This window comes from Suricata suricatta, chromosome 10 (assembly GCF_006229205.1).
Source record: "Suricata suricatta isolate VVHF042 chromosome 10, meerkat_22Aug2017_6uvM2_HiC, whole genome shotgun sequence".
Lineage (NCBI taxonomy): Eukaryota > Metazoa > Chordata > Mammalia > Carnivora > Herpestidae > Suricata > Suricata suricatta.
The window spans coordinates 123,907,428-123,933,040 of record NC_043709.1 but is presented as its reverse complement, the minus strand read 5'-3'; the positions used below and the strand labels follow the sequence as shown (position 1 = coordinate 123,933,040).

Genomic DNA, 25,613 nt, shown 5'->3' with positions numbered 1-25,613 from the left:
AATTTTTTTCTTAATATTTTTTCTATAGCTTACTTTATTGTCAGAACACACTGAATAATACATCTAATATGCAACATATGTGTTAACTGACTGTTTATGTCATTGGTAAGGCTTCCCAGTCAACAGCAGGCTATTAGTAATTAAGTTGTACATAGATTTTCAACTACACAGGGAGTCAGTGCCCCTACCTCCCCCCGCACTGTGTTGTTCGTTAACCATACTTTTATTCTTCAATATTTGTCAAAGATAAGAGTATTTAATTGCTTTCTTGTCAGTGCACCACCACAAAACCTAGAAAAAGCACAGGACAGGGGAAAGAGCATTTTCTCACAAGAAAGCTGCTCTAGTATCCTTCTATTTCTGTCTCTGGTGATATGGGACTTAGTTTTTTTAACCAGTAAAATATAAGGGTTGCCTGGATGTTCCCAACAATCTTGTTTGTGTCTAATGTTCTTTGACTTTCCAAAAAAGACTTAATGACCCTGATGCAATTACAGTGGGCTGGAGCCACAGTGGGAAAAGGCCTATATTTCCGTGACATCCTTGTATACATGACTTGAAGGAAACTTTCTCAAATATGGAGAACAATGCTTTTTTTAAAAAATATATTTTTGAAACCATATGTTTGCACTCATAGGTCTAGCAGGAAAACAGGAGAGACCTAATGGAGAACCAGGGGGAGCGGAGGAGGGAGAGAGAGTTGGGGAGAGAGAGGGATGCAAAACTTGAGAGACTATTGAATGCTGAGAATGAACTGAGGGTTGAAGGGGAAGGGGTAGGGGGGAAAGAGGTGGTGGTGATAGAGGAGGGCACTTATGGGGAAGAGCACTGGGTGTTGTATGGAAAACAATTTGACAATAAAATATTATGGGAAAAAAAATATTTTTGAGAGAGAGAGACAGAGAGAGAGCACAGGGGAGCGTGAGAGAATCTTAAGCAGGATCCACACCCAGCACGGGAGCACAAAGTGGAGCTCGTTATCATGACCTGAGCTGAAATCAAGAGTCGGACGTTTAACTGACCGAGCGACCCAGATGCCCCGGAGAATAATGCTTTTGATTACGTAGATTGTTCACAGAACTAAATCACAATAAATTGTACATTTGTACATTTTCCAGGTGCCCTCTTTAGTAATCCCAGCATCAATAAGCACCAAGTATTAGCAACAACAAAAAAGAGTCTTTAAAACATGAAGCATTCATGACCCTTAGTGCATCAAGGTACATTGAATTAATAAACCAAAATGGCTTCTTTTCTTTCTGAATCCTTCAAGGGCCTATTATAGTTTACATATGACCTTAGAGTTACATTTGTGTATTTTTATTAAGTTAAAAAATTTTTTTAACTTTCATTTTTGAGAGACAAGGAGGGAGAGTGGAAGAGAGGTAGAGGGGGGAGGAAGGAAAGAAGGGGGAGGGAGGGAGACAGAGCACCAGTGGGGGAGGGGAAGAGAGCAAGGGACACACAGAATCCAAAGCTGGCTCTAGGTTCTGAGCTGTCAGCACAGGGCCTGATGCAGGCCCATCAGGTCCCAAACCCACAAACTGTGAGATCATGACCTGAGTCAAAGTCAGGAGCTTAACTGACTGAGCCACCCAGGTGCCCCTAGTTTGTGTGTGTGTGTTTTAAAGGAATATATTTGCGATATTTCGTGAGAGGAAGGATGATGTTTGTTAGTACACAGGTGACATTTAAAAAAAAATCCTCCATACTTCATATAGTTTAACTATATACATGTTGTCTTACCTGGGGGTTTTTAAATACAGCATATTTTTCCTCTTTCTCCAAAAACAGCACTTTATTTTCTGTGTCTCTTGTCCAGTCTGATAGGACTTCAACAACATTTTCATGGTCTTCAAAAATCCTTTCTAATGAAACAAGGAAAAGCATTCTTTCCAACTCAAGACATTAGGGTTTACAACAGAAAAATAAGCTAGTATTGAGTTAAACACATTGCGTCATTCTTCTCATTGGTTTTTAGGAATTTCTAATTCTTCCATGATGTCACATTGTAACACCCCTATTATGTTTCTTCTTCAGTGTCAGGTCTTCAACCTATTTTCCATTAAAAAACCCATGGCAGATGACTATACAATATCATGATATTGGCCAGCCACGGTACTTTTTTCTTATTTGCAATTTTATTTTTTACTTTAAAGAGTCTCAGATGGAGGTGCACATCCTATCCATAAGGAAGACCATGAAGCAATAATTGGCTAAATAACTCTGAGGGAAACTATGAGACATGTGATATGTTCTCTAAAATATCACCCCCTAAGACACTAAAAACAACACATGCGTATCTGAACCAAACCTAAACATACAGGAAGGCTTTCATTTCTCTATTTGACTCAGAGAGTTGCAAAATACCTCAAGAGATTCTTTCAGGGTACACCATTTCCTTCATAAAAAAAAATTCACTGAAAGCTTCAAAGGCACCAAGCTCTCCTGAGAGAGGCAACCGTTCTGAGTGAGTTTAACAATGAGAAGTAACAAGAGTATTTCTTTAATTGCTTTTTCACCTTTTTTTTTTCCCTCCAATTCTACCAACTGTCCTTTGCTCTTTGGAGCCGAGCCTCTTCAACTAGAGAAAGTGTGAGTGGGATGGTGGAAGGGGAAAGAACATTGATATACGGCAGAGTTACACTATAGTTTCAAGATGCAAATTCTGAAGAGACATTAGCCTCCAGATGCCCAGGCCCACCACCCCCATCTGTTCAATGCACTAAACAGGCAGTAAGAGGTAGCATCCTACCACTTTCTTTTCCTTATGCAACCAAACAGCAGTGGCAATAATAGTGTTTATATGCCCCAGGGTGGTCTGGCCACTTGCTACAATCTGAGGCTCTTTTCCACAAAGGAGTGAAGAGGCATGCACTGCATCTGCCATAAGGGGAGTGATTTGTGGGAAATCTTGATAATCTTGAACAAAATCCTTCTTAATAAGACCAAAAGCCAAAATGAAGCAAACCCACGGGTTTTTGGAGGACAGTCTAATGCTGGGCTGGGACTTACCAATTTGCAGTTCTGGGTATATTTCATAAAGACACCAGTCTACGCTGCAGTCACAATGGGTTTTCTCAAAAAGGTTGTCTAGAACATCTCGGGCCGATTGCCGCTCATCCACCATCAGCGACTTGGTGCTGTTATCATTCATATGCACCTTGACGACAAGCTGAGGATAAAGCCACAGGGTAGCCAGTAAATTTCAGCAACTGTAGAAGGCCATGAAGATTAAGGTTTCAAAGTTGTTACTATTTCTGTGAATTTAAGAAAGAATGTGTCCTGCAAAGTCACTTGATATGAACTCACTCATATGCTCAGTACTGCTTAAGGTGCTAAGAATATGGAGGTGGGAAAACCAATTCACAAAAACAAAAACCCACAACACAACACAACATAACACAACAAACAAACCAAAAAACCCAAACTGAAAAAACATAATAAACAAAGTCCTTGTCCAGCCTTCAGAGACCCTGTATTCTGGTGAAGCGGACAGAGAACAAACAGAATCAAAGAAGTGCTGATTGCCTGCTCCCCTGATATCTTTCTATACTTGTTGAAGTTCATCCTGGAGCCCAGAAGCATTTCTTGTTTGAAAGTGTATCTGTAATAAATTCTTCTCTTTTGCTTAGCTGGAGTTGAGTCCTATTTCATGCAAAGCAAGGGTTCTTTTTTTTTTTTAATGTTTTATTTATTTTTGAGACAGAGAGATTCAGAGCATGAGCAGGGAGGAGCAGAGAGAGAGAGAGGAAGGCACAGAATCAGAAGCAGGCTCTAGGCTCTGAGTTAGTTGTCAGCACAGAGCCCGATGCGGGGCTCAAACCCACAAACGTGAGATCTAGACCTGAGCTGAAGTCGGAGGCTTAACCGACTGAGCCACCCAGGTGCCCCACAAAGCAAGGGTTATAAGATATAGGAAAGATCAAGTTGTTTAAACTACAATTCTTTGAAGGTCAGGAGTACATAGCAATACAATAACACTGAGGGGCCTTACGGGAGCATTGTAGGCTGTGTCACAGCTGAGTATCTTTGACATTAGATGTAGGTTAAGTAAAAACAATTACGGAGACATGCAGGCAAATGAATGATCAAAATTACTTTTCATTACAGTTTTTTAAAATTCTACTGCACGGAGTTCACAGTGAAATTGGTAGTTATCCCATTCCAAGTCTGGAGGGTTTGGTGGGAGAATTTACTAATCTTCAATAAGGACATAGGATTTCACTGGTTTTTCCCTGGCAACTTGTCAAAGTTATTAGATCATCCAACCCCCCTAGCCCATCCCAGAGAGACCATGCCTCTGGCAGAATTCATTCATGAAGGAATTAAGATGGTGCTGTAGAGCCAGTCTTCAGAAGGAACAGCAGAAATGTGCCCACTGAGCCCCAATTTATTACACACATATGTTTAGGGAAGATTTCCTACAACTCCTTCTGGAAAGACCCGGGTCCTCAGGTTAGTCCTTACCAAGATCTCTGATCCTGCCTAGTTACATGGGAATTAACTTTCGTGAGAGCCAATCACGTTGGAGTCTGTCTCTGATTGTGATGCCAGAAGAAGAGTTTGCTGCCTTTTCCCTTCCAGACAACACTGCCCCGACGGACCATCAGCCTGTGGCGTCTGCAGCTACACACATTATACAGAGAATTCCTGGAAACATCGCCAACCAGAACCGCCTGATATCACTCTTGCTTAAATTTCTGTTCTGACTTGAAAAGAGATGTGTGAAACAGATAAAGACAAATTCTGCCTATTCTGTTTGTCTAGGGTTGGTACTGGGTACTCACAGATGAGACTTATCACTATTAAAAACGTGAAGGATTGGAGAAACGTTACAGTCAGTAACATTTCTTCCACCCCAACAGTTTGGGTTAGGTTCTGAGCCCCTGAGAAACCGCCTCTTCTGTCCTACTTCCACCTAATCTGATCTTGAAAATGTTCTGTAGGAAACAGGATGAAGAGTTCCTGTGACTACTATGTGGAGTTACTGACAGCAACTGAGGGTATGGGGGGAGAGAGAAATCTCGGTGAGGGGCCAGTAGGGACCACAGGTTGGTACATGCCTTCTCTTCTCAACAGCTATGCACTGAGAGTCAAAGCATAGACCAGGGGCGCCTGGGTGGTTCAGTCGGTTAAGCATCCGACTTTGGCTCAGGTCATGATCTCATGGTCTGTGAGTTTGAGCCTCACATCGGGCTCTTTGCTGATAGCTCAGAGCCTAGAGCCTGCTTCAGACCCTATTTCTCCCTCTCTCTCTGCCCCTCCCCACCTCACTCTCCATCTCTCTCTTTCAAAAAATAAATAAACATTAAAAAAATTAAAAACAAAACATAGACATCTGGGCAGTAAAAGTGCCTATCCTTTCCGCAGGATCACTCAAATTAGACCTTTAGTCCAGGCTTGTTGGCGAAATACTTTTTCTCCCTTGAAAACTTATAAAACCTGTAGACCAGAAACCTCTTGTTGGAGAGTTGCTTTCTTTCTATATGTTTATCTTTGATGTATTTAAAACGATAGGCCCAGCTGCCACAAAGTCAAAGACACATTCCTCTGACCTGAGGAATGAAGCATGGAGGGTTGTACGGAAAAAACAAAATCCTCAAATAGCAGGCTTTATTATGATGTATTTTCTGTGGAAGGCCTACCCACTTATTAGTAGGTATTAGTATTTTTTGCAAGTATTTTTAGTACTATTAGTATTTTTTGTAAATATTTTTAAAAGTTGATTTGTTTTTGAGAGAGAGAAAGAGTGGAGGAGGGGCAGAGAGAGAAGGAGAGAGAGACTCCTAAGAAGGCTCATCACTGTTAGCGCACAGCCCAATGCGGGGCTTGAATTCACGAACTGTGAGATCATGATCTGAGCCGGAATCAAGAGTTGGATGCTTAAGGGGCACCTGGATGGCTCAGTTGGTTAAGTGTTTGGCTTTGGCTCAGGTCATGATCTCACGACTGTGGGTTCGAGCCCCGTGTTGGGCTCTGTGCTGATGGCTAGCTCAGAGCCTGGAGCCTGCTTCGGGTTCTGTGTCTCCCTCTCTCTCTCTGACCCTCCCCTGCTCATGCTGTCTCTATCTGCCTCTCAAAAATAAATAAAAAATATTTTAAAAAATAAAAAGAAGCGTTGGACGCTTAAAACTGATGAAGCATCCCAGACTCACCCTCTGCTGAGAATTACTGATGTGGAGTAGCTGCATGTCCTAAGAAACATGGCCAATGTGAGGATTTAGAAGTCTTAATCTCTGTGATGGAAAAATTAATGATGTTGGACCATGTTTCATTTTTGCTTAGATATTCTTGAGAAAAGAAAACATATGTTCATGTTTTGTGTTGTTTCTTTTAGATAGATGAAAAAAACTAAACCACATAATTTCACAGTGATGAAACTTGGTTTCTTTGTTTTTTTGGCAGAAATTGCAAACTAAATTTAATCCACATGTAGTTATGAATGTCTACAATTACAGAACTCGGAAAAGAAAAACAAAAACAAGAGAAGGCTGGCAACTTTCAGAAGAAGAAATTGTATTTACTATTCTTCACAGCTTCTGTCACTTTTACAAGCTGAAGAGTAGCTACACTAACACGTACTGTTGCCAGATCCCCATTACGTGATTTAGCAAGCAGAGCGCTTTTCCTATCTGCACTGTTTGATACAGGGCAGAATGAGTCAAGGATGAAAAAAAGCCCTACCCTTTCTAATCTGTTATAGTAAGGACTTTATGGTTTTTATCATCTCTTCTTTTTCTTTTCAAGTTGTTAAATAAAAGACTATCCTAGGCCTAAATCATTTATGATATACATTCTCTTTGCTTCCATGATAAAATTGACACATGGAATTGCTCTCCTGTGTCACGGAGCTTTAAAGCAAATGAGCCAACACATGACATTAATGAGTGAGTCTGATCCCATTTCCAGTTCCAAAAGCTTTGTAACATAAGCTGTGTGTACATGATTCGCAATCCAAAATGATGTCAACACCCTATAGAGTACTTGAGGGTAGAGTACTTCAAACAGACTCCATTTCCATGTTGTAGACTATGTGTGGGCACATCTTAGTTGTGTTAGTAATGTGCAGCATGTCTCTGTTATTTCCTTAATGTTCTGTGCTCACATGCTTCTGTTTTAAGGAATACTTTTGGAGCATCTGAAATCAGACCATATGTACAACTTGGCTTAATTTTCTTCCCTTTCCCACTGATCAGAATGGCTTCTGTTTGACAATCTTTGTTGAATCAAGACAGGCTGGGCGTTGTGTTTACTGTTACAATTCACCTCACCTAAACTACAGTCGAAGTTCTCTGGTTTTCTGACACACTGCAGTAAACAGCTGCCATCTCCTACTGGTCTCTCAGCCTCCAGTCGAAGCAAACTGACTGAACTAGCTAGCTGTCTGACCTTTTGATCTACCAATTGACTTCTCTTTTCACTTCCCCTCTGAAAATAGAGCCAATGTGGCCTCCTTTTTATAAACAATTCAGTGTTTTAAAACAGTTTAAGTAATAGTGAATTTTCTTTATAACTCATTTCCTTCTGTGTTTTTACCCTACAGGTAAAGTCAGTGACCCACTGTGGTCCACGTTCATGGACAGTGAGCCACTGCGCCAGTGTGGGCTGTAGAGCAGGTCACCCTGCTTGCCATTCTTTCCCCACAATCTATTTTCTATGAAGCAGCCAGGATGATCTTTGAACACCAGATATATCTCCAGTTAGAACCCCTCAAATGTCTTCCCAATACACTTAAAATATATTCCAGACTCTTTCGCGGGTCTGTGAGGCTGTGTGGCCAGCCTGCCTCTCTGACCTCAACTCCTCCTCCACTTTCCCTTCTACTCAATGGCTCTCTGAGCAATGGCCACCCAGCCTGCCTGGGACACCCCTCAACCATATGCAGGGGGGGCTGGCCTCTTCTTGCTGCCCACGTCTTTGCTTAAGTGCTGCCTCCTCAGAGAGACCTCCCTCATCACTAGGTCCACCTAGGAGTGGCTCACACTCTCCATTACTTCTTTCTGCTTTATTTTCTTCCTAACACTTACTACTTTTCTAGAGTTTAACTCTACACAGGAAGAGACATTGCCTGAGCTGGTGTATATCTGTAAATCCAGCACCTGTTCTATGAGATGGGGATGTGTTTGTGAAGAAAACACAAAAATCCCTGGAGGAACTTCTGTGGGGGTGAGGAGGAGGTGTAGGAGAAGGAGATAATATCTTGGATGGTGATGAGCACAGAGGAGAAAAAGAAAGTAGGACGGGGTGGGGGTATTGGAGGTGTGTGAGTGCAATGTCAGATCAGAAGGCCTCACTGAGCAGGTGACCAGACCCAGGGAAGGAAGAGAAAGCCCATCGGCATCTGGGGAAGAGTATTTGAGGCAGGACACTATGAAGTGTAAAGGTCCTGAGGCCAGAGCATTCCTGGAGTGTGTGAAAGCAGTGGTGAGAGCAGAGAGCAAGAACGGGGTAGGTGGTGGGAGACGGGGCAGCCAGACCACCTAGGGGCTTTACACTGCTGTGAGGACTGGGCTTTTCTGTGTGGGATGGGGCATCATGGGAGGCTTTAGCACAGGAGGGGTGAGAAGACAGGACGGGAACTGGAGCACATACGAGGCTGGTCTCAGAAACAAGACAGCTCAGCCACAGTTACAGGAAAGACTATGGACTATATGTCACAGGTGCAAGCAGGCAGGAAGGTAAGTGTGTCGGAAGCCTATGGAACCTTTCTTCTGAGTCCTGCTATTTTCTCAGTGCAACGGGACCGTGGATGTGGAAAGAGGTTTTGGAGGTTTTAAAGGACAGAACAGGTAGAAATCATTTCCTAGGTCAGTAGGAGAGTGCTTGCATTGTTGGGAGGCCTAGGCACTGCTGAGGGCCAGACTGAGTAGGAGGAGAGCTACACTGAGCCAGGGCTTAATGAGGTGAGTATAAGGGGACAGAAGGGCAAGGCAGCTGAGGACATGATTCCAAAAACTGATCACAGAATTTAATCACATGTAGAGAACAGGGAAGAATAGTGGTAAAGAAGCTCATGCATGTTTGGAATGAATGGAACCAGACTGAGCTGGGAAGCCTCTCATAGATGAACCTCGAACGTCTGGACCCAGGGATAGTCAAGGACTATTTATTGAGTATCATTCACCACGTGTTGAACACCTTCATTTAAGGAACCCTGAGAGGCACGGCAGGAATAAACGGTCTTACGCTCTGTGAAAAGAACAGTTACCCAGCCAGAGATAAATCTTAAGTGGTTTCAGACATGGCATCTGCTTCAGGAAGTGAAATAAGACTGTTTCATCTTTCTCCTAAGTTACCAAATCAACTATTATTAACACTTAACTGTTACTAGGAATGCACTTCTACTGAGGTTAAATACATGTGTTTCTGTTATAATGTAATACATGTGTTCCTGGAAAGTCTACAGTCTACAGAAGACACACAATGAAACTGCAGGCTTACTGGGAGAACAGGATTAGACAGATCACTCAAAATAGATGCAACTTTGAACCCAGAGCAGTAGTCAAAACATTTGGGATCTTGGGAAATAACCAGGACATCTAGGGCGGGCAGCGGGGCTGGAGGCTGCCTCAGGGGTTACGAAAAATGTACAAAAGTAACTGTGGAAATGCTGACTAAGGCAAGGCCGCCGAAAGTGGAGCTCTGACCCAGTTAGATGGGCCCAGAAGGTGGCGCCACTTGCTGTTACAAGACATGAGAGCAGACCCAGGAGGGGCCTCCTGGGAAGGGAGCCCTGGGGGTGGAAATTTAGAAACTTCCACATTTATATTAAAGAGATCCCTATTTATCAATCACAGATGAGCCAACTGATGTCACAGGAAGAATAACTATGTAATTATCTGTCCAAAAAATTAAAAAAAAATTACACCTACTTGGAAAACACCACTAGAAATTTTTTTTTATTTTTCATTAAGCATAATAGTATGCCATTAACTTAACCGCCCCATGCAGAGTGATTCACAGTTTACCTTCTTGACCTTGGCTTCCTTCAGTTTTTCCAATGCAAGCTTAATTTTATCCGCCTTGGCTTGGGCTGCTGCTTCTTCCTGTAAAACAGCAATACATTCAACACCATCCAGTAGAGAACAGCAGGGAGAAATCACCTGGGTCATGGCTAATGTCTTAGCTGCTTTGTGTTGACAAAAGGCTGTGTTAGGAGGCACTAAATTTCACGTTTGATTTTCAGAATTTAAATGACCACAACAAAAATCTTCCACCAAAAGACGGAGAAAGCAGTCACTCTGTGTCTCAGAAATAGTAACTTCAAAGATAAAACGATGACTCTGAAAGAGCTTCACCTATTTAGTCCACAGAAATCTCTGAGTGGCTCAGAACTGGAGTCTAACTGGCGGAATCTGCACGTGGATCTCCAGGGATGTGAGCCCTCCCCGAGATTACGTACGTTCTTCCGGATCAGGCGCATTTTCCGGGAGTCTTAGTTTTTATTTGATTCCTAAAGGGGTCCTTAAGCTTTCCAAAAGTTAAGACTCAAACTCAAACTTATAATTCACCAAGAAAACACTGACAAACACACATGAGCAGGCAGAAAAGGGAGTGAAATATTTTATGAGCCTGAAGCTCTTTGATTATTTTTTTATTTCTTTATTTTAGAGAGAGAGAGAGAGCACATGAGTATGGAAGAGGGGCAGAGGGAGAAAGAGAGAGAATCTTAAGCAGACTCCACACACAGTGCAGAGCCCAATGCGGGGCTCAATGTGGGTCTCAACTGTATACTCTGGGAAAATTACCTGAACCGAAATTAAGAGTTGGATGCTTACCAGACTAAGCCACCAAGGCACCCCTAAAACCCTTTGATTTCTGTAAGTAAATGTTCCACCCCCACTCCACCCAACTATGACACTACAAATGGTTCATAGATAGATTTGTCCTGCTTAACAGGGCAGCCAAATTCAACAAAATTCCATTTAGTTCAATTCAGAAGTATGTAAGGAATGCTTTCAATTCTTTAAGTACTGGCCTAGCACCAGGGACACAGACATGACATAAAATCAGTTGCGCCGTTCATGCCAAGTTAATAAAACATTCCCTAAAAGGCTGAGTACTATCAAGGAGTGCTGGCACAAATACAAACGTACGCCGAGCTGTAATAGTTCCTGAATGTGGCCCTGGTATGTTCTTTATCCACACCAATGTGTCTTTTCAAGGAGGACTCTAACTTTGCAATGAACGTGCTCAGTAACCTTGTTTAAGTATCTCAGAAATCCAGATACTTATGAACGTAACTGTCATTTTGAAGAAAGGCCATGGGTAGCCAAGGTCAAGAGTCCTGCCATTCCTGCCCCACACGCTTACCTGAGAGAGAGGCTCCGGAGGCGGCGGCGGCAGTGGAAGGTCTAACATGGGATCAGCTGGCGGAGGCGGGAGGTCATCCTCATACTGGCGAACACTGGTGGCAGCAGCATTTGCTCTGTAATCAAGAGCGGCTGCACCGCTGAAATCGGGCACGTCCAGCGGTGCTGGATGATACTGATTCTGAGAGGGCTCTTTCTGCGCCTGGATTGTCCTCTGCTCCGCCTCACTTATGTCTGCCACCAGGTCTGCCATGAGAGCATCTAAATCTTGGTCTTCCAGTGCATTTAAGGACTCTGATAGGAAAAATCATCACGTTAATGATCAAAGTAACAATCTGTACCTGGAGAAACAGAAAGAAGGTCATTTTTAAGAGTGATATTTGGGTATGGGTTGTCAGTGGCAGGGGTGTGGGGAAAACAGGGAGAGGCTGGTGAAAGAATACAGTGTATAACATAGAATCAATGTACAACATGGTGACCATCATTGATAATACTGTTATATAACTGAAATTTGCTGAGAGAATTTAAATATTCTCAACAACAATATCAAAGAGGGTAAATACATGAAGTGATGGATGTGTTAATTTTTTTAATATTTATTCATTTCTGATAGAGACAGAGTTGGGGGGGGGTGGCAAAGAGGCAGGATCAAGGCTCTGATCTGTCAGCACAGAGCCTCATATGGGGCTCAAACTCACAAGATCATGACCTGAGCCAAAGTCAGACACTTAATGGCCTCAGCTACCCAGGTGCCCCAATGGGTGTGTTAATTTACTCTATCTATGGAGGAAATCCTTTTACAATGAATACATACATCAACTCATCACATTGTACACTTTAAATGTCTAATAATTTTGTCAATTATACCTCAACAAAGCTGAATTTCTCCTCCACTCCCCACCCCCATAAAAGGAGAAAAATCTATTTTCTACCCTCACAGATTAGCTATAAAGTCAGATCCATGCACATGATTAGTTCCTAAGTAGGAATTTTTTTTTTTTTTTTTTTGTTTTATAGTCTATTTTTGAGACAGAGGCAGAGCATGAGTGGGAGAGGGGCAGAGGGAGAGGGAGACACAGAATCTGAACTAGCTCCAGACTCTGAGCTGTCAGCACAGAGCCCATCGTGGGGCTTGAACCCATGAACCATGAGACCATGACCTGAGCTACAGTCGGACTGAGCCACCCAGGCGCCTCGCCTAAGTAGGAATTCTTATATATTCTGGTGCAAGATCTGTGAGTTTTAGAAAAGAAGGGGAGGGGAGATGTTGGAAATGGATGGAAGGGGAGTTTTCCCCAGGTCTTAGGAAAACAGTCAGAGTACCAATGATAAATACATTTGGAAGAAAGTAGGTTTCAACCAACTGGGGCTAAGTATGCTTTGAGACCTGCGGTAAAGACAGAGTTTCTGGTAGGCACACCATCCAACTTCAGAAACTCTCACAGTCAAAGAAAGAGTGATTAATGATTATCAGCAGGAGGTTAAGAAGCAAATAATTTTTAAGAATTGGGGTTAAGTGCTAAGGCCTTCATAAGACGGTGAGCTGAGAGTTGACTTTTAAAGAAGTACAGACACGGATTTTCAGAGTGAGGGGGAGGAAGGACAGTTCTCACTGGAATTTCTTCAATGTGTGATCAGACATGCCATCCTGAAAGCTGATAGACCACAGGGCCTGTGGGGGGAGTGGTGTCAATGAGCAGTGTCAGAGGAGCGCTCTGCTGAGCAGGCATTCACTGGATGGCAAATGTACTGAACACAGGACGTGCAGTATGGAAGCCGTGCATGAGGATGAAGAGTCACCTGCCATGTGCAGGATGAACTGGAATGAAGAAATGCAGTTCAGTCACCAACAACCATGAAGCTTTGTGAAATAATACACATCAGCAAAGGAAACACCATGTAGCATCCTATACTCATGCTAGCAGTTCTGGTGTAGAGCACTTGGATTCCGGTGTGGGTCTCCTAACTGTGTAAAAATGATTTACTTTCTTCTAAGCCATTTTTGCATTAACTTCTTCATAAAATTAAGTTAAAGTAATATAAAAATTTTCAAAGAAAATATATGTAGAACAAATGAAGTATATTCATAATTTCCTAATGTCAGCAATTACATTGTGACTGTTACCATATAAGCAAATGATTTTAATACTTTGTAAAAATTTTAGGGACAGAGTTCCCACAACAGTTCTTATATTAACAATTTCTAAAGCAAATCATAATCTTAACTCTATCGATACAGAAGTGAGCAATACAGACTTGAGGCATAAGACAGCAATGGGGTCTGTTAGGAAGTCTATCACGAACTCTTTGACTTTGGGCAAAATATTTTTAACTCATTTTAGCAATGTTTTAAGTGAAAACAGTAAAATGCCTTATTTCTTTTCAAATTACCAACATATTTAATTTTCAGTACACATCAGTAGTTTTTAATGGTTTTGTCCTATACCCAAATTGTGCCACATGTATACATCTTGTTTTCTTAATGACACGTTTCTCATTACTGTACTTAAACATTACTATGTTATCGCTGGGTTTCTTTGTTTCTGTCATTTTCCGTAATTTCTGGATACTAGGTACTGAGTGCTTAGAAAGCAGTAGTTGAGTTGACTATCAGTGCAGTATCGATTGATTCTTAATTTTAATTGAATTGATTAAAGCACTCAGCCACAGTGAGTGTGATGAGGCCAATCCTCATTGTTCATATCTGCAAATGTATGTTATTTATTAATGTCATAAATTTTACCAACGTGTACTGCTTCTCTTGAAATGCCATGAATGTTACCATCATTCAATCTTACAATGGAAATGACTACCAGGAATAGTAAATTTATGTGGCAAACAGAAAAGAAGGTGGGAAAAGAAGTCAGAAGAGATATATTATAATTTATCCAGATATAGGCATTGGCATTTAAAAGTTTATAAAAAAAGTTTGAAAACAACAGAAACAAAGAAACCCAGTGAGTGACAGGAAAAAACCTGGAATTCTGGATTTCTGTAACTAGGCTTCTCTGTTGTTTTGTTTTTTATTTTTTTGGTGGGTACTGCACATCTTTGGAAAATCTTTTTCAAGAGTTGCAGTGAATTCTCACTAACTTGGAAGCGATTACCTCAAGATTCATTGCAATTTGAATAGCACATGGATTAAAGATTGTCTTTGCTCTAAATAAGAAGAGACATTTTTGTTAATAAAATAATGTGATGATCTCAGGGAAGATAAAAATGTCAGAGCAAATATATATTAATTATAGATCAATTAAAAATATTATGAAGTACCCATACATATATTATCAATCATTCTGAAACAGATAGTTCATTATTATCTTTGAAGGGATATTTCCTTATTAATATTTTCTTATACTATTGTATCTTATTACTCTCAGGGCTGAGTAATAACATGAAACTCCCTTTACTTAGAAAAATAGCTTTGATACTTTATATAAATGCAAGATAGCATTCCCTTTCATTGTAGGCAAAAATACTTTCTCGGACCCCAATTTAATCCAAACACCATAAAACACAATCTGAAATTCAAGAGTTTAAAATGTCCAGGTTCCTCACACTTTTAGTTTCAAATCATAGTTCTATACAGATTTTAGTCATTATGATTTCAAATTACTTAAGAAAAGAAATTATTTTGCTTACCATTTAAATCCTTAAAACCCACACTGTAGTTGAATTCAACTCTGGGCGGTTTGGGATCAGGAGGAGGAAGAGTGTCAACTCCTAAACTCTGTGAAAATAGATCCCCGTCCCCAAAGTTATTCACCACGCGAACATGTCTGTAGTTATGTTTTAATCACTAAGTCAAAAGTCATTTATTGTTTACACATTTCCTTTCCAAACATGTTCTTTAAAAACTGTATTCTTACATGAAAAATGCTTTACATGATTTTTCACCCCTACAGAAAATTACAACATCAAAACTGTTCTACAAGCTATACCTTAAAACAGAGGTCAATGGAGAATGATGAGCATGAAATACTTAAGTTTTAGAAATAACAGAAAAAATCTGTAATGGTGCATTTGTGACACAAACTGTATATAATTCTGTAAGGACTTAAGTAATGACATCAAAGAAAAGGAATGTCTAGTCTCTTGGAAGATAAAAGTTGTTTCAGGATGAGTCTACCATTAAATAGTAAAATATTATGTTTTTTCTTTTTTTTAAATCTTTTAAAAATGTTTTTATTTATTTTTGAGAGAGAAAGAGAACAAGCACAAGCTGGGGAGGGGCAAAGAGAGGGAGACACAGAATCTGAAGCAGACTCCAGGTTCTGAACTGTCAGCACAAAGCCTGACGCAGAGTTTGAACTTGTGAACCTCAAGATCATGACTTGGGCTGAAGTTGGACACTCAACTGAATAAGTCACCCAGGAGCCCTTATGCTTTTTCTTATCTAATAAAACTAATTGTTAAAAAGAAATCAAGGCAGAATAAGTTATCAATTTTGTAAATAACAGCTTCGGATTGAAAAGGCGACATCCCCCATGATTTGAAAGTTATATTACATATACAATATAAATTTCCAAAAATGTTTTTATGTCTATAGTTTGAGAGGTGATTACCCCCATTCTCACATGAACATATTCATGACAGTGAGTGCAACCTTTGATGTTAATTGGATTTGGTAAATAATATCCTTGTTCACGTCTTAAATGTCTGAAGGAAATGAATCATTATATGTTTGAGAATAAAACAATAGGAGATGCTCAATTATAAGTAGAAATAAAAAAAGACCATTAATTAAGGAGTTAAAAAAATTAATCCCAGCAAGTTAGTATTAAGGATAAAGTGTAAGGTCAAGTGACTGCAGCTCCAGAATTCATTCTGAAAAACAGAATAAGCAAAACTGTGGAGAAGAGAGGAAGTTGATGAATGAACAATGGGAACAAAGGTAAGTACTAAGAACTTCATTAATGAGCTCTTTCACTGTGACTAAGAAGTCTAACATCACAATTAGGGTATACAGTTAATCTTTGCTCAGGATGTAATTTACTATGCTATTCAAAGAAGTAGTTCTCTAATAAAATATTAAAGCATACATGTGTGATAAAACAGGATTCCAGTTAGAGAGAAGGAAAAAAACGACAGGGAATTCATTTTCAGAAAGAACTCCCTTTAGCCTAGGAAAGTCACTCAAAACCCAAGATGAAGTAAAAAATGTGACATGTTCTCTATGTGTCTGGTGTGGCCTGTGAATAATTTAGGTGGTATACAAAAACGCAATTAAAATTTAAATTCTCGTGAATCTCTTTTGGATGTTTATGAAAAAACTAAATTAGAACATCTAATCTACTTGAGATAAAGTTTAATTTTAAAAACCAATTAATGACACACATCAAGAAAATAATAGGACAGAGGGTTGCAACATGGCAAAAATCATGAAGGTGATATGTGAACAACTAAAGACTGAGAGCATTCCTCTGTACTCACTAACCTTAAAAGTCATATACTTGAAAATGTGTTTCACCAGATGCTGTATAATGGTGACTTTCCAATTCTTCATTCCTTTTCAATGTTTAATTGGAATTTTACTATACAGAAGAACTTTCTCTCACCAATGATTTGTTTAGTCTCAAGAATGGTGTGACTGGGAGTATAGAAAGACTAAGGCAAATGTCTGGTTCTTTCTCTTTTTTTAACCAGTTTTCAGAGCACTGAGTTAATGCTCTGTCAATTTCCAATGTTGACCAATAAAGTAGTTTTGTTTTTGTTGTTTTTATTTATTTTTGGGATCAATATAAATTCAGAGTTTATTTGTTTTTTGCCATGTAGATATTTAAACTTTTTATATATTTATTTCCTTCTTTCTTTTATGGCTTGGGGGTGTCATATCCCACTCAGAAAAGCTACCTCTATCTTAAGATTAAACATGTCTCTCATGTTTTCGTCTATGGGTATAGTTCATATATTGAGATCTTTGACTCACGGAACTGAACTCATTTTGGTGTAAGGTATGACATAGAAATTCAGCTTTTCATTTTTTAAAATGTTTTTTATTTATTTTTGAGACAGAGAGAGAGAGAGCATGAGTAGGGCGGCGGGGAGAGAGGGAGACACAGAATCTGAAGCAGTTCCAGGCTCTGAGCTGTCAGCACAGAGCCTGATGCAGGGCTTGAACCCACGAACATGAGATCATGACCTGAACCGAAATTGGAGGCTTAACTGACTGAGCCACCCAGGCGCCCCTAGCTTTTCATTTTCTGGACATCATCCCAACACAATTTATTTCTACTTCTTTAAAACATAGCTTTTAGCATATTTTAAATTCTTGTATAGTTGGATTTAAATATGTTTCATGAATCTGTATTCATGTATCATTACCTCTTCTTTTTCATATTTTTCTGGATATTTGTATATTTAAATTTTTGTCATACAAATCGTGGAAATGGCTTGGCTCCCCTTCTGCATAAAAAATCCAGTTAGTATATGTACTGGTTTCTAGCCTTTATGTCTATGCATAGATATACATACATCTACATAGTTTCTATATGCATAAATACACATATGTATGTGAATATATATACACGTACATATAACACACATGTAAATGTGTGGAAAGAGAGACATCGGGAATGATAATGCAAATGGAGTAACGTGAATGAGCAATTTGGGAGAAAAGTAAATGGGAATTCTTTGGCTTTTGTTTGTTTTTTTAATGTTTATTTCAGAGAGAGAGAGACTGCATGCGCGCACGTGTGTGTGTGTGTGTGTGTGTGTGTGTGTGTGTGTGTGAGAGAGTGAGAGGGGTGAGAGGGAATCCCAACCAGGCTCCATGTTCAACTCAGAACCCGACAGGGGGCTCAGCCCCATGAACGTGAGATCATGACCTGAGCCAAAATCAAGAGCTGGATGCCTGACTTCGCCACCCAGGTGCCCCCAAATGGGAGTTCTTTGTAGTTTCTTTCAACTTTTCTCCAAGCTTAAAATCATTTCAAAATAAAAAAGTTAAAAATCACCTTGTTACATTTTAATTTCCTCTAATTTTGCTTTTTTGGGAAATTAGGAAGCCTGTGGTTAATCTAACCATCTCAACCACACGGCAGTTTCACACTGCAGTGTTCAGAACATGTACAAAATTGACGACTGAGGATCAAAATACATCTTTTCTAATGGCTCAGAAAACACCCAGTAAGGTCAAAGTGCACTTAATAATGGCCAAAAATGAAGCCTAGATTTTAAACTCAAGAACAAAGTGGGTTTTTTTCTTTACTGTGAAATCTTGAGGCCTACCTGTTAGAAGTGTTATTAGCCAAGCAACCCCTGTGACTGTAGCCATGTGAGCACAATAAAGGAAGGGGAAGCGCCAGAAGGCCCTGGAGTAGAGGCAGGTTCAAGACGCTCCAAGGGGCCCCATCCCCACTCCTGAGTTAGAGTAACAACACTCAGCTGTGGTCCTGCCAAACTCCCAGACTGTGACCAATCAGAACAGTCCTGCCTCCGACTGGAGCAGAAGTGAGTGAATGGAGAGAGACCACAGATGGTCACTCCACCCTGCCCTATCCAGGTGGGCGTTAAAGTCCCGTCCTTGATGGGGTGTGGTTACCATCCTAACACTCATTGTTATTCAGCACCCCTCTCATCTTACTGTCTCATATTTTGTTTCTTCCTTCCCAGTGTTTAATCTTTCTTGAATTTTTACACGAAATCTGAGTAGAGGCTAACTAAAATTGATTTACTTTTCCTGAAATAAGTATTTTTTAAAAATATAGACTATTCCGAATTTATTTAGTGGAAAACTTTAAGATCTTTCTCTTATTTAGCCCTATTGGATTATTCTTATTATAATATTTTATGTGAAAAGTGATTAGATGACTATGCTCTGAATCAAAGAAGCATTTATAACAACACTACAAGATACGCTAATGCTTACCTGACTTTGTGACCCAGTATAATAACTGGCCCAACATGGCAGAGATCTGAGTTAATCTAGTTCTGGTGCCAGTAGCTTTTTCCTAGACGTGAAGCTGCCTCAGTGGTCTTCATGCTACTCTGAGAGGACTAAGTTCTTACAGTCTAATCAGAAGCCGTGATAACTCCCACTGATCTTTTAAAATGTAGCAGTTCCTCAAAGATTGGTAAAGAATCTTAGTATAAGATTCTGGTGATTTTCTTGGCTACTCTTTTTTTTTTTAATGAATTTATTTATTTTGAGAGTGTGTGCTTATGAGTCAGGAAGCAGCAAAGAGAGCTAGAGAGAGAGAATCTCAAGCAGGCTCTGTGCTGTCAGCACAGAGCCTGGTGTGGGGCTTGATCTCATGAGCTGTGAGATCCATGACCTGAGCTGAAATCAAGAGTCAGATGCTTAACTGACTGAGCCACCCAGGCTTTATATAAAAGTAACTGCAGGAGAAATACTTCAGTGGTGATGGTTATAAGGGTTTGCTTGGGGGAAAATTCCTCTTTTGGCTAATATTTGAACATGATGAGCATGAGAACTGTCATACAGAACGTATATGTGACCAATGTGTTAACTGAACTAAGAGACTATAATCAGAAAAACAGCTTTGTTTTATTCCCCACGTCTACTATAGTTACATAAATTACATACAATATTGTCAATTTCCAGTTCTTTTTGTTTTTAAAGATAGCTCTCTTATCATATTGAAATCAAATTCTGTAAGCCCATCTTTTATTCATTTCAAAGTTAAAAGGGATCTTACCTGCGTCAGGAGATCCATCTCTCCCAGCAAATTGCTGAACATTTGGTCTATATCTTCATTTGACTCACCCATCTGAAAAATGGAAACACAGCCAGGTATAAGCAATCTAATAAAAGCCTGGTCTCTGAATAATTGTCTCTTCTCTTTATTTTCCCCAAGAAATATTCATGGGCAAGTCAGTCAAAAAGAGAAGGCTATGGAGAGAAAGGTTCATTTCAGCCTTGAAACTCCATGCCTGCCCCTCCAATTTGCTTGGTCCAAGACTCAACCAAGCCTTAGGAACTTTCTCAGAGTGAGAGTTGGACTCGCTTTTCTCAGACTAAACTAGTCTCTATGGGGTAAAGTGGACAAAGCGGTAGCTACAAAACTGGGTTGGCCAAGGAAGGGTACTTCAGTTAAAACAAGAGATGACTGTGAGGCCATGGAACAAGCACATTCCTAAGTAGCAGGCACACCTGAAAGAATCAGGTGTACATGTACATAGGCAGGGAGGCATGTATTTGAACCCAAGGAAGCCATTCAGTAAATGCTTAGGGTCAGACCACACGTGGTACGGAGGTGTGGGTCCATGTGTGAAAGTCTGAGTCAGGGAGGATGCAAACACAGCATCAGTGAACAAAGATGGGATAACAAAGAGGGAAGATCTCATTTTAGGTAGGTTGTTGGGTTAGTGTTTATCACGTCGGAGAGGGAAAGTGCTGCAGGCAGGTCCTGCTCCTGGTTGGGGAGGGGGAGCAATACCAGGGTCCACTCATAGGTGGTTTTATTTCTTCCCAGTTGCTTACAAAGCATCTGAACCATACCCTCCCTTCTTTAAATTACCTACAAGATGAAGGAAAGAATTTATGCCAACAAAGTACTCCTGGTTTCACACACTCTCCTCTCAAACAACTCATCTGGTGTTCAAAATCTTGTAATGGAGGATTCATTTATTACTTTAAGTTTTTTAATGTTTATTTCTTTTTGAGAGAGAGAGAGAGAGACGGAACATGAGAAGAGAGAGACACAGAATCCAATTTAGGCTCCAGACTCTGAGCTGTCAGCACAGAGCCTGATGCAGGGCTTGAACCCACAAACCACAAGATCATGACCTACACCAAAGCTGGATGCTTAACTGACTGAGCCACTGAGGTGCCCCCATTTATTACTTTAATAAGAGGAAACTAGCAGGATAAATAATAAGATTCCAGAAATACTCATGTGAATTTATTTTCATCAGAACATTATGCAGTACAATGGGACAAAATTAAAAATTCCTTTGGGTGAATTATTATTAACAGGGAAAGTTAGGAGTAAGTGTTAAGAGTATTGTGATGAACATTTCATAATGTATATAATTGTCAAATCACTAACTTGTACACCTGACACTAACATGTAAACTATATTTCAATTTAAAAAAGAATGTTAGCACTAACACATTTTAAAATTTTCATAAGAGAAAAGTAATCCATTCAGAATGGAAAAAAAATTTATTTACTGATCTGAAAAGTGCCTGCCAGTGTTACCAAAAAACAAAACAAAACAAAACAAAACAACAAAAACAAAAAAGCAACTCATAGAAAAACAAAGACAGATATTAGTAAAAAGAACCCTGCCATTAATGCTTTCTCTTAAATCATTGAGTTCGGAAAAACACTAAAATGATGAAGAATAAAGTCAAATGTGATGATGATGAGTCAGAAAAACCTACTGAATCCAAAGACCTTAGCTTCTCAGCCTGTACACATCACCCATACATAGCAGGCTAAGGACGGGCTGGAGTGAATCACACACCTAAGCCAGAAATAACTCAAAACAACAGCATTCTCATGACCTCTGCTGAAACTCTTCCGTTCATCTGGTAAAAATCTCTCCCCTGCCCTTCCATTCCTTTCCCCTAGAGTCTGTTGGTACTGGATTATTAAAAGGAGTCAACCTCAAAATCAGGCTGTAAATCTGCTTTTGAATGAATCACAGTTTAAAAGAGTTGGAACCTTGGTGAAAATAATGAGACATTTGAGGTAAGGGCCTTTATTAACATAAGTTTGGACTGGGGCGCCTGGGTGGCTCTGTCAGTTAAGCATTGGACTTCTGGTGTCGGTTCAGTTCATGATCTCGTAGTTTGTGAGTTTGTACCCTGATGTGGGCTCCATACAGACAGTACAGAGCCTGCTTGGGATTCTCTCTCCTCCTCTCACTCTCTCTGCCCCTCTGCTGCTCTCTCTCTCTCAAAATAAATACTTAAGAAAATAAAAAAAACATAAATTTGGATGAATCTGTAAGTTCAATCATCTTACATATTTACCCTTGCTTCAAGAAAACTTTATTTTTGGAATGGACAGAATTAAGAGTTACAGGGATATATATGTAATCACGTAAACACATACTACACATCTAAGCATTAAAAATAGGACTGTGTCTATTTGTCTCTGTGGTATCCTCCAAAGGTCAAGATTAAGACTAAAAAGACAGAGAGCCAAAGAGAGAAAGAGAACACCCAGCCCCGGCAGCCCCAGAGTGTTATTCGGGTTAGCAATCCAAAAGAGCAGGGGTGGAGCAGCCTTACTGAGGCAACGGATTGCAAAACAAGCAATGTGCACATCATGCTTGGGTGGAATTAACATCTTTTTGTGAGTACGTAATTTCTGAGTTCGTTTTGGGTCTGGGGAACGATGACAAACTGTTGATTAAGAAAAACTGGAATAATACTTTACCAGATCGATTTGTTGATTTTTTTTTTTTTTCCTGGCAGGAAGGGAGTAGCTAGGAAAGGGGTGGGTAGTTAAGGTTGCACACCCAGACTGAAATTCTACCTCAGAGAAAATGCCTGAATGACAACAGAATTTTCCTTAAGGCTCAGTATTTCCTTAAGGCTCAAATTCCTAAGCCTCAGTTTTCACCCTCAAGTAGTTTCTCTTCTCCATGTATATAAATCTTTTTTTTTTAATGTTTAGTTTTGGGTGTGTGTGAGAGAGAGAGAGGCACAGAGAGAGGGAGACAGAGAATCTAAAGCAAGCTTTGCACTGCCAGTGGGCTTGAACCCACAGACTGTGAGATCATGATCTGAGCCAAAGTTGGACACTCAGCCTACTGAGCCACCCAGGCGCCCCTGTTCTCCACATATACAAATTTCACAGGTAACATTCAAATCTACATATTTAAAAATCTATCCACACAATAGATTACCAATTCCAGCCATAATTTTGGGCCTAGATTGGGATAGACCTTACTTTATCTGTCAGAGTAGCTTGCCTAAAAATAGCCCATTCAGTATCTTATGGGCACTTCTATCATTATTGCCCTTCTTGGTGAATTCTCATCCCACATGCCCTAACTTGGCAAGCGGTCATTATTCACTTATTAGTCCAATTTAGAAACCTTGCCTGGTCCTTGACTCCTCCCATTCTTCCATCTAATAGTTTAACAAAAAAATCCTGTCGGTGTTTCCTGTGGAGCACTCTCCCTTCCTTCATGCTCACTGTCAGGCCTTGGTTCAGCCCCTCATCCACTCATCCCACCTCCAGTTCCTAGATCGTCTGCTCAAGCCTCACCATCATCGCCATGACTTTGATGAATCTGAAATGCAAATAAGAGTGTGTCACTTTCTTGCTTAAAAACAGGCCATGGTGATCATGATGAAGTAAGTGCCAAGAGTTCAGGTCTCGGTCTTTTTTTCAAAGTCCTTCATAGCAGCCCTTGACATTGTCTGAAGAGGCTTTAAAAAGTTCTCTTTGTCTTTGCATATGCTTCCCTATCCATGTATCCTTCATAAAAATCCTGATTATTATTGAAAATCCAGCTCTCATGTCAACACTTCAATGGTGTCTTCACAGTCAGCACAGAGATTTGCAGTCCGCTGCCCTTGGCAACCATATCAATAAATCCTGGCCCCAAGAACAAACTTGACAAGGTATTTCACCCTCTTAGGTTTGTTTTCTTGTCTGTAAAATAAAAGGAATAATTTGCTTTTTTTAAAAAATGTTTTATTTATTTATTTTGAGACACAGAGAGAGTGTGTGAGCAGGGGAGTGCGGAGAGTTAGAGACAATCCCAAGCAGGCTGGCTCCACACCCAGTACGGAGCCAGAATAGGGGCTGAGTTCCACGTGAGATCACAACCTGAGCTGATATCAAGAGTTGGACGCTTAGCTGACTGAGCCACTCATGCTTTTTGATACTGTGTTTGAACCTGTTTCCAGACTGGGAGATGTTATTAAGTAAGGTTCAGGTCTCAATCATCTTTGTGTTTAAATATGCTTTGGGGGCACCTGGATGGCTCAGTCGGTTAAATCACTGACTTGATTTCCAATCAGGTCATGATCTTCATAGTTCGTGAGATGAAGCCTTGAGTCAGGCTCTCTGTGTGGACAGTGTGGAGCCTGCTTGGGATTCTCTCTCTCCCTCTCCCCTGCCCCTCCCTCACTCATATTTTTACATACACACATGTATGTATACACATGTACAAGTGCATGTGCTCTCTCTCAAAATAAACAAATAAGCTTTAAAAAAATGGTTTGTTGAAAGCCCAGAGAATAAATAACCTCCCAGCCTAGCTGGAAGAAGTCAGCTAAGGTAGAGGTCTCACACCACACAGAAAACTCCATTAATCCAGCTTCTATGCCCAGATGTGGATCTTACTGCACTGCACTCAGACACGCAGCATTCCAGGGCTGGACAGTCCTTGGAGGTTGCTAAATCCCAGGGCTCCCTTAACTATTAGGACACTTACACAAAACGTCTGTTTCTAAAGCTGCTGTCACAGCTGTAGGATTGTGGAACCTCACTCACTACAGCAATAGTTTACTTTTTTCAGTGCTAAATGAGTGAACACTTAAATTTATACAGCTAAACTCTCTTGGTAAACACAAAGATTTCATTGGGGCTTATATCTACTTGTGTCTCAATCAGTTCTCATGCTCACAATTTTTGCTGCTTTGAGAAAAATCTAATAGCTATCATGTAATTTGGGTGACATTATAAATGGCTTTCTTTTTATCTAATTAAATTTGAAGTCAGTTAATGTTTTAAGCAGTAGGTTAATTAACCATTATTTAGAAAGTAAAAACAAGTTATGTCTTCTGTCTTATTTCTTTATTCTATATCGAATTAATTTTAATCCTGTAAACATAGATTTATACCATAATTCTAAATGAAAATTTAACAGATTAATTAGATAGTAATATATCAGGTTATCTGTTACCACTTAAACATATAATTTAAAATATATATGTGTTTTGCTATTTACATAGAATTATCTGTTTTTGGCTTGTACTGGGTTTCAAAATAGAGAATAAATTATGTGTATGTATATATTTGATGATGCTGTATTTTTTATTTTTCATGTTCTGAAATGTGAACTTGGTAATCTGTAAAATAAGAAATGAACACACATAGGGACATGTTCAAGTACTCCTCTCATATATGTTATATTCTCTTGTCATGAACTGAATTTTGAGCCTAATAGTATTAAAGGGGTTATTTGAAATATCTAAAATGAAAATATTTACTCATTACATATACAATTTTGTATATAAACAAAATAGACAATAATGCATTTATAAGCATTTTTCATAAAGCGGTCTTTTTCACAAAAAGTAGTCTTTAAAAAAAAGTCTTAAAAAAGGGTCTTAAAAAAAGTGCTCCTAACAACTTCTGTA

The 25,613-nt window shown here is 39.9% G+C and overlaps 1 protein-coding gene across 2 annotated transcripts in view; it reads right to left on the bottom strand.

Moving 5' to 3' along the window:
* Positions 1-23,848, bottom strand: part of APBB1IP (amyloid beta precursor protein binding family B member 1 interacting protein) — a 66,704-nt gene extending 42,856 nt beyond the window's left edge. The window contains exons 1-7 of one of the 2 annotated variants that reach the window (XM_029954382.1): positions 23,509-23,848; positions 19,979-20,050; positions 14,958-15,045; positions 11,317-11,609; positions 9,972-10,049; positions 3,016-3,175; positions 1,747-1,868 (exon numbers count right to left, since the gene is read on the bottom strand). In XM_029954382.1, the coding sequence (XP_029810242.1) occupies positions 1,747-1,868; positions 3,016-3,175; positions 9,972-10,049; positions 11,317-11,609; positions 14,958-15,045; positions 19,979-20,050; positions 23,509-23,520 (825 nt within the window). In that variant the 5' untranslated portion in view covers positions 23,521-23,848. Of the gene's footprint in view, positions 1-1,746; positions 1,869-3,015; positions 3,176-9,971; positions 10,050-11,316; positions 11,610-14,957; positions 15,046-19,978; positions 20,051-23,508 lie in introns of those variants that run through there. The other variant, XM_029954380.1, reaches the window with a different exon arrangement.
* Positions 23,849-25,613: the final 1,765 nt, after the last annotated feature.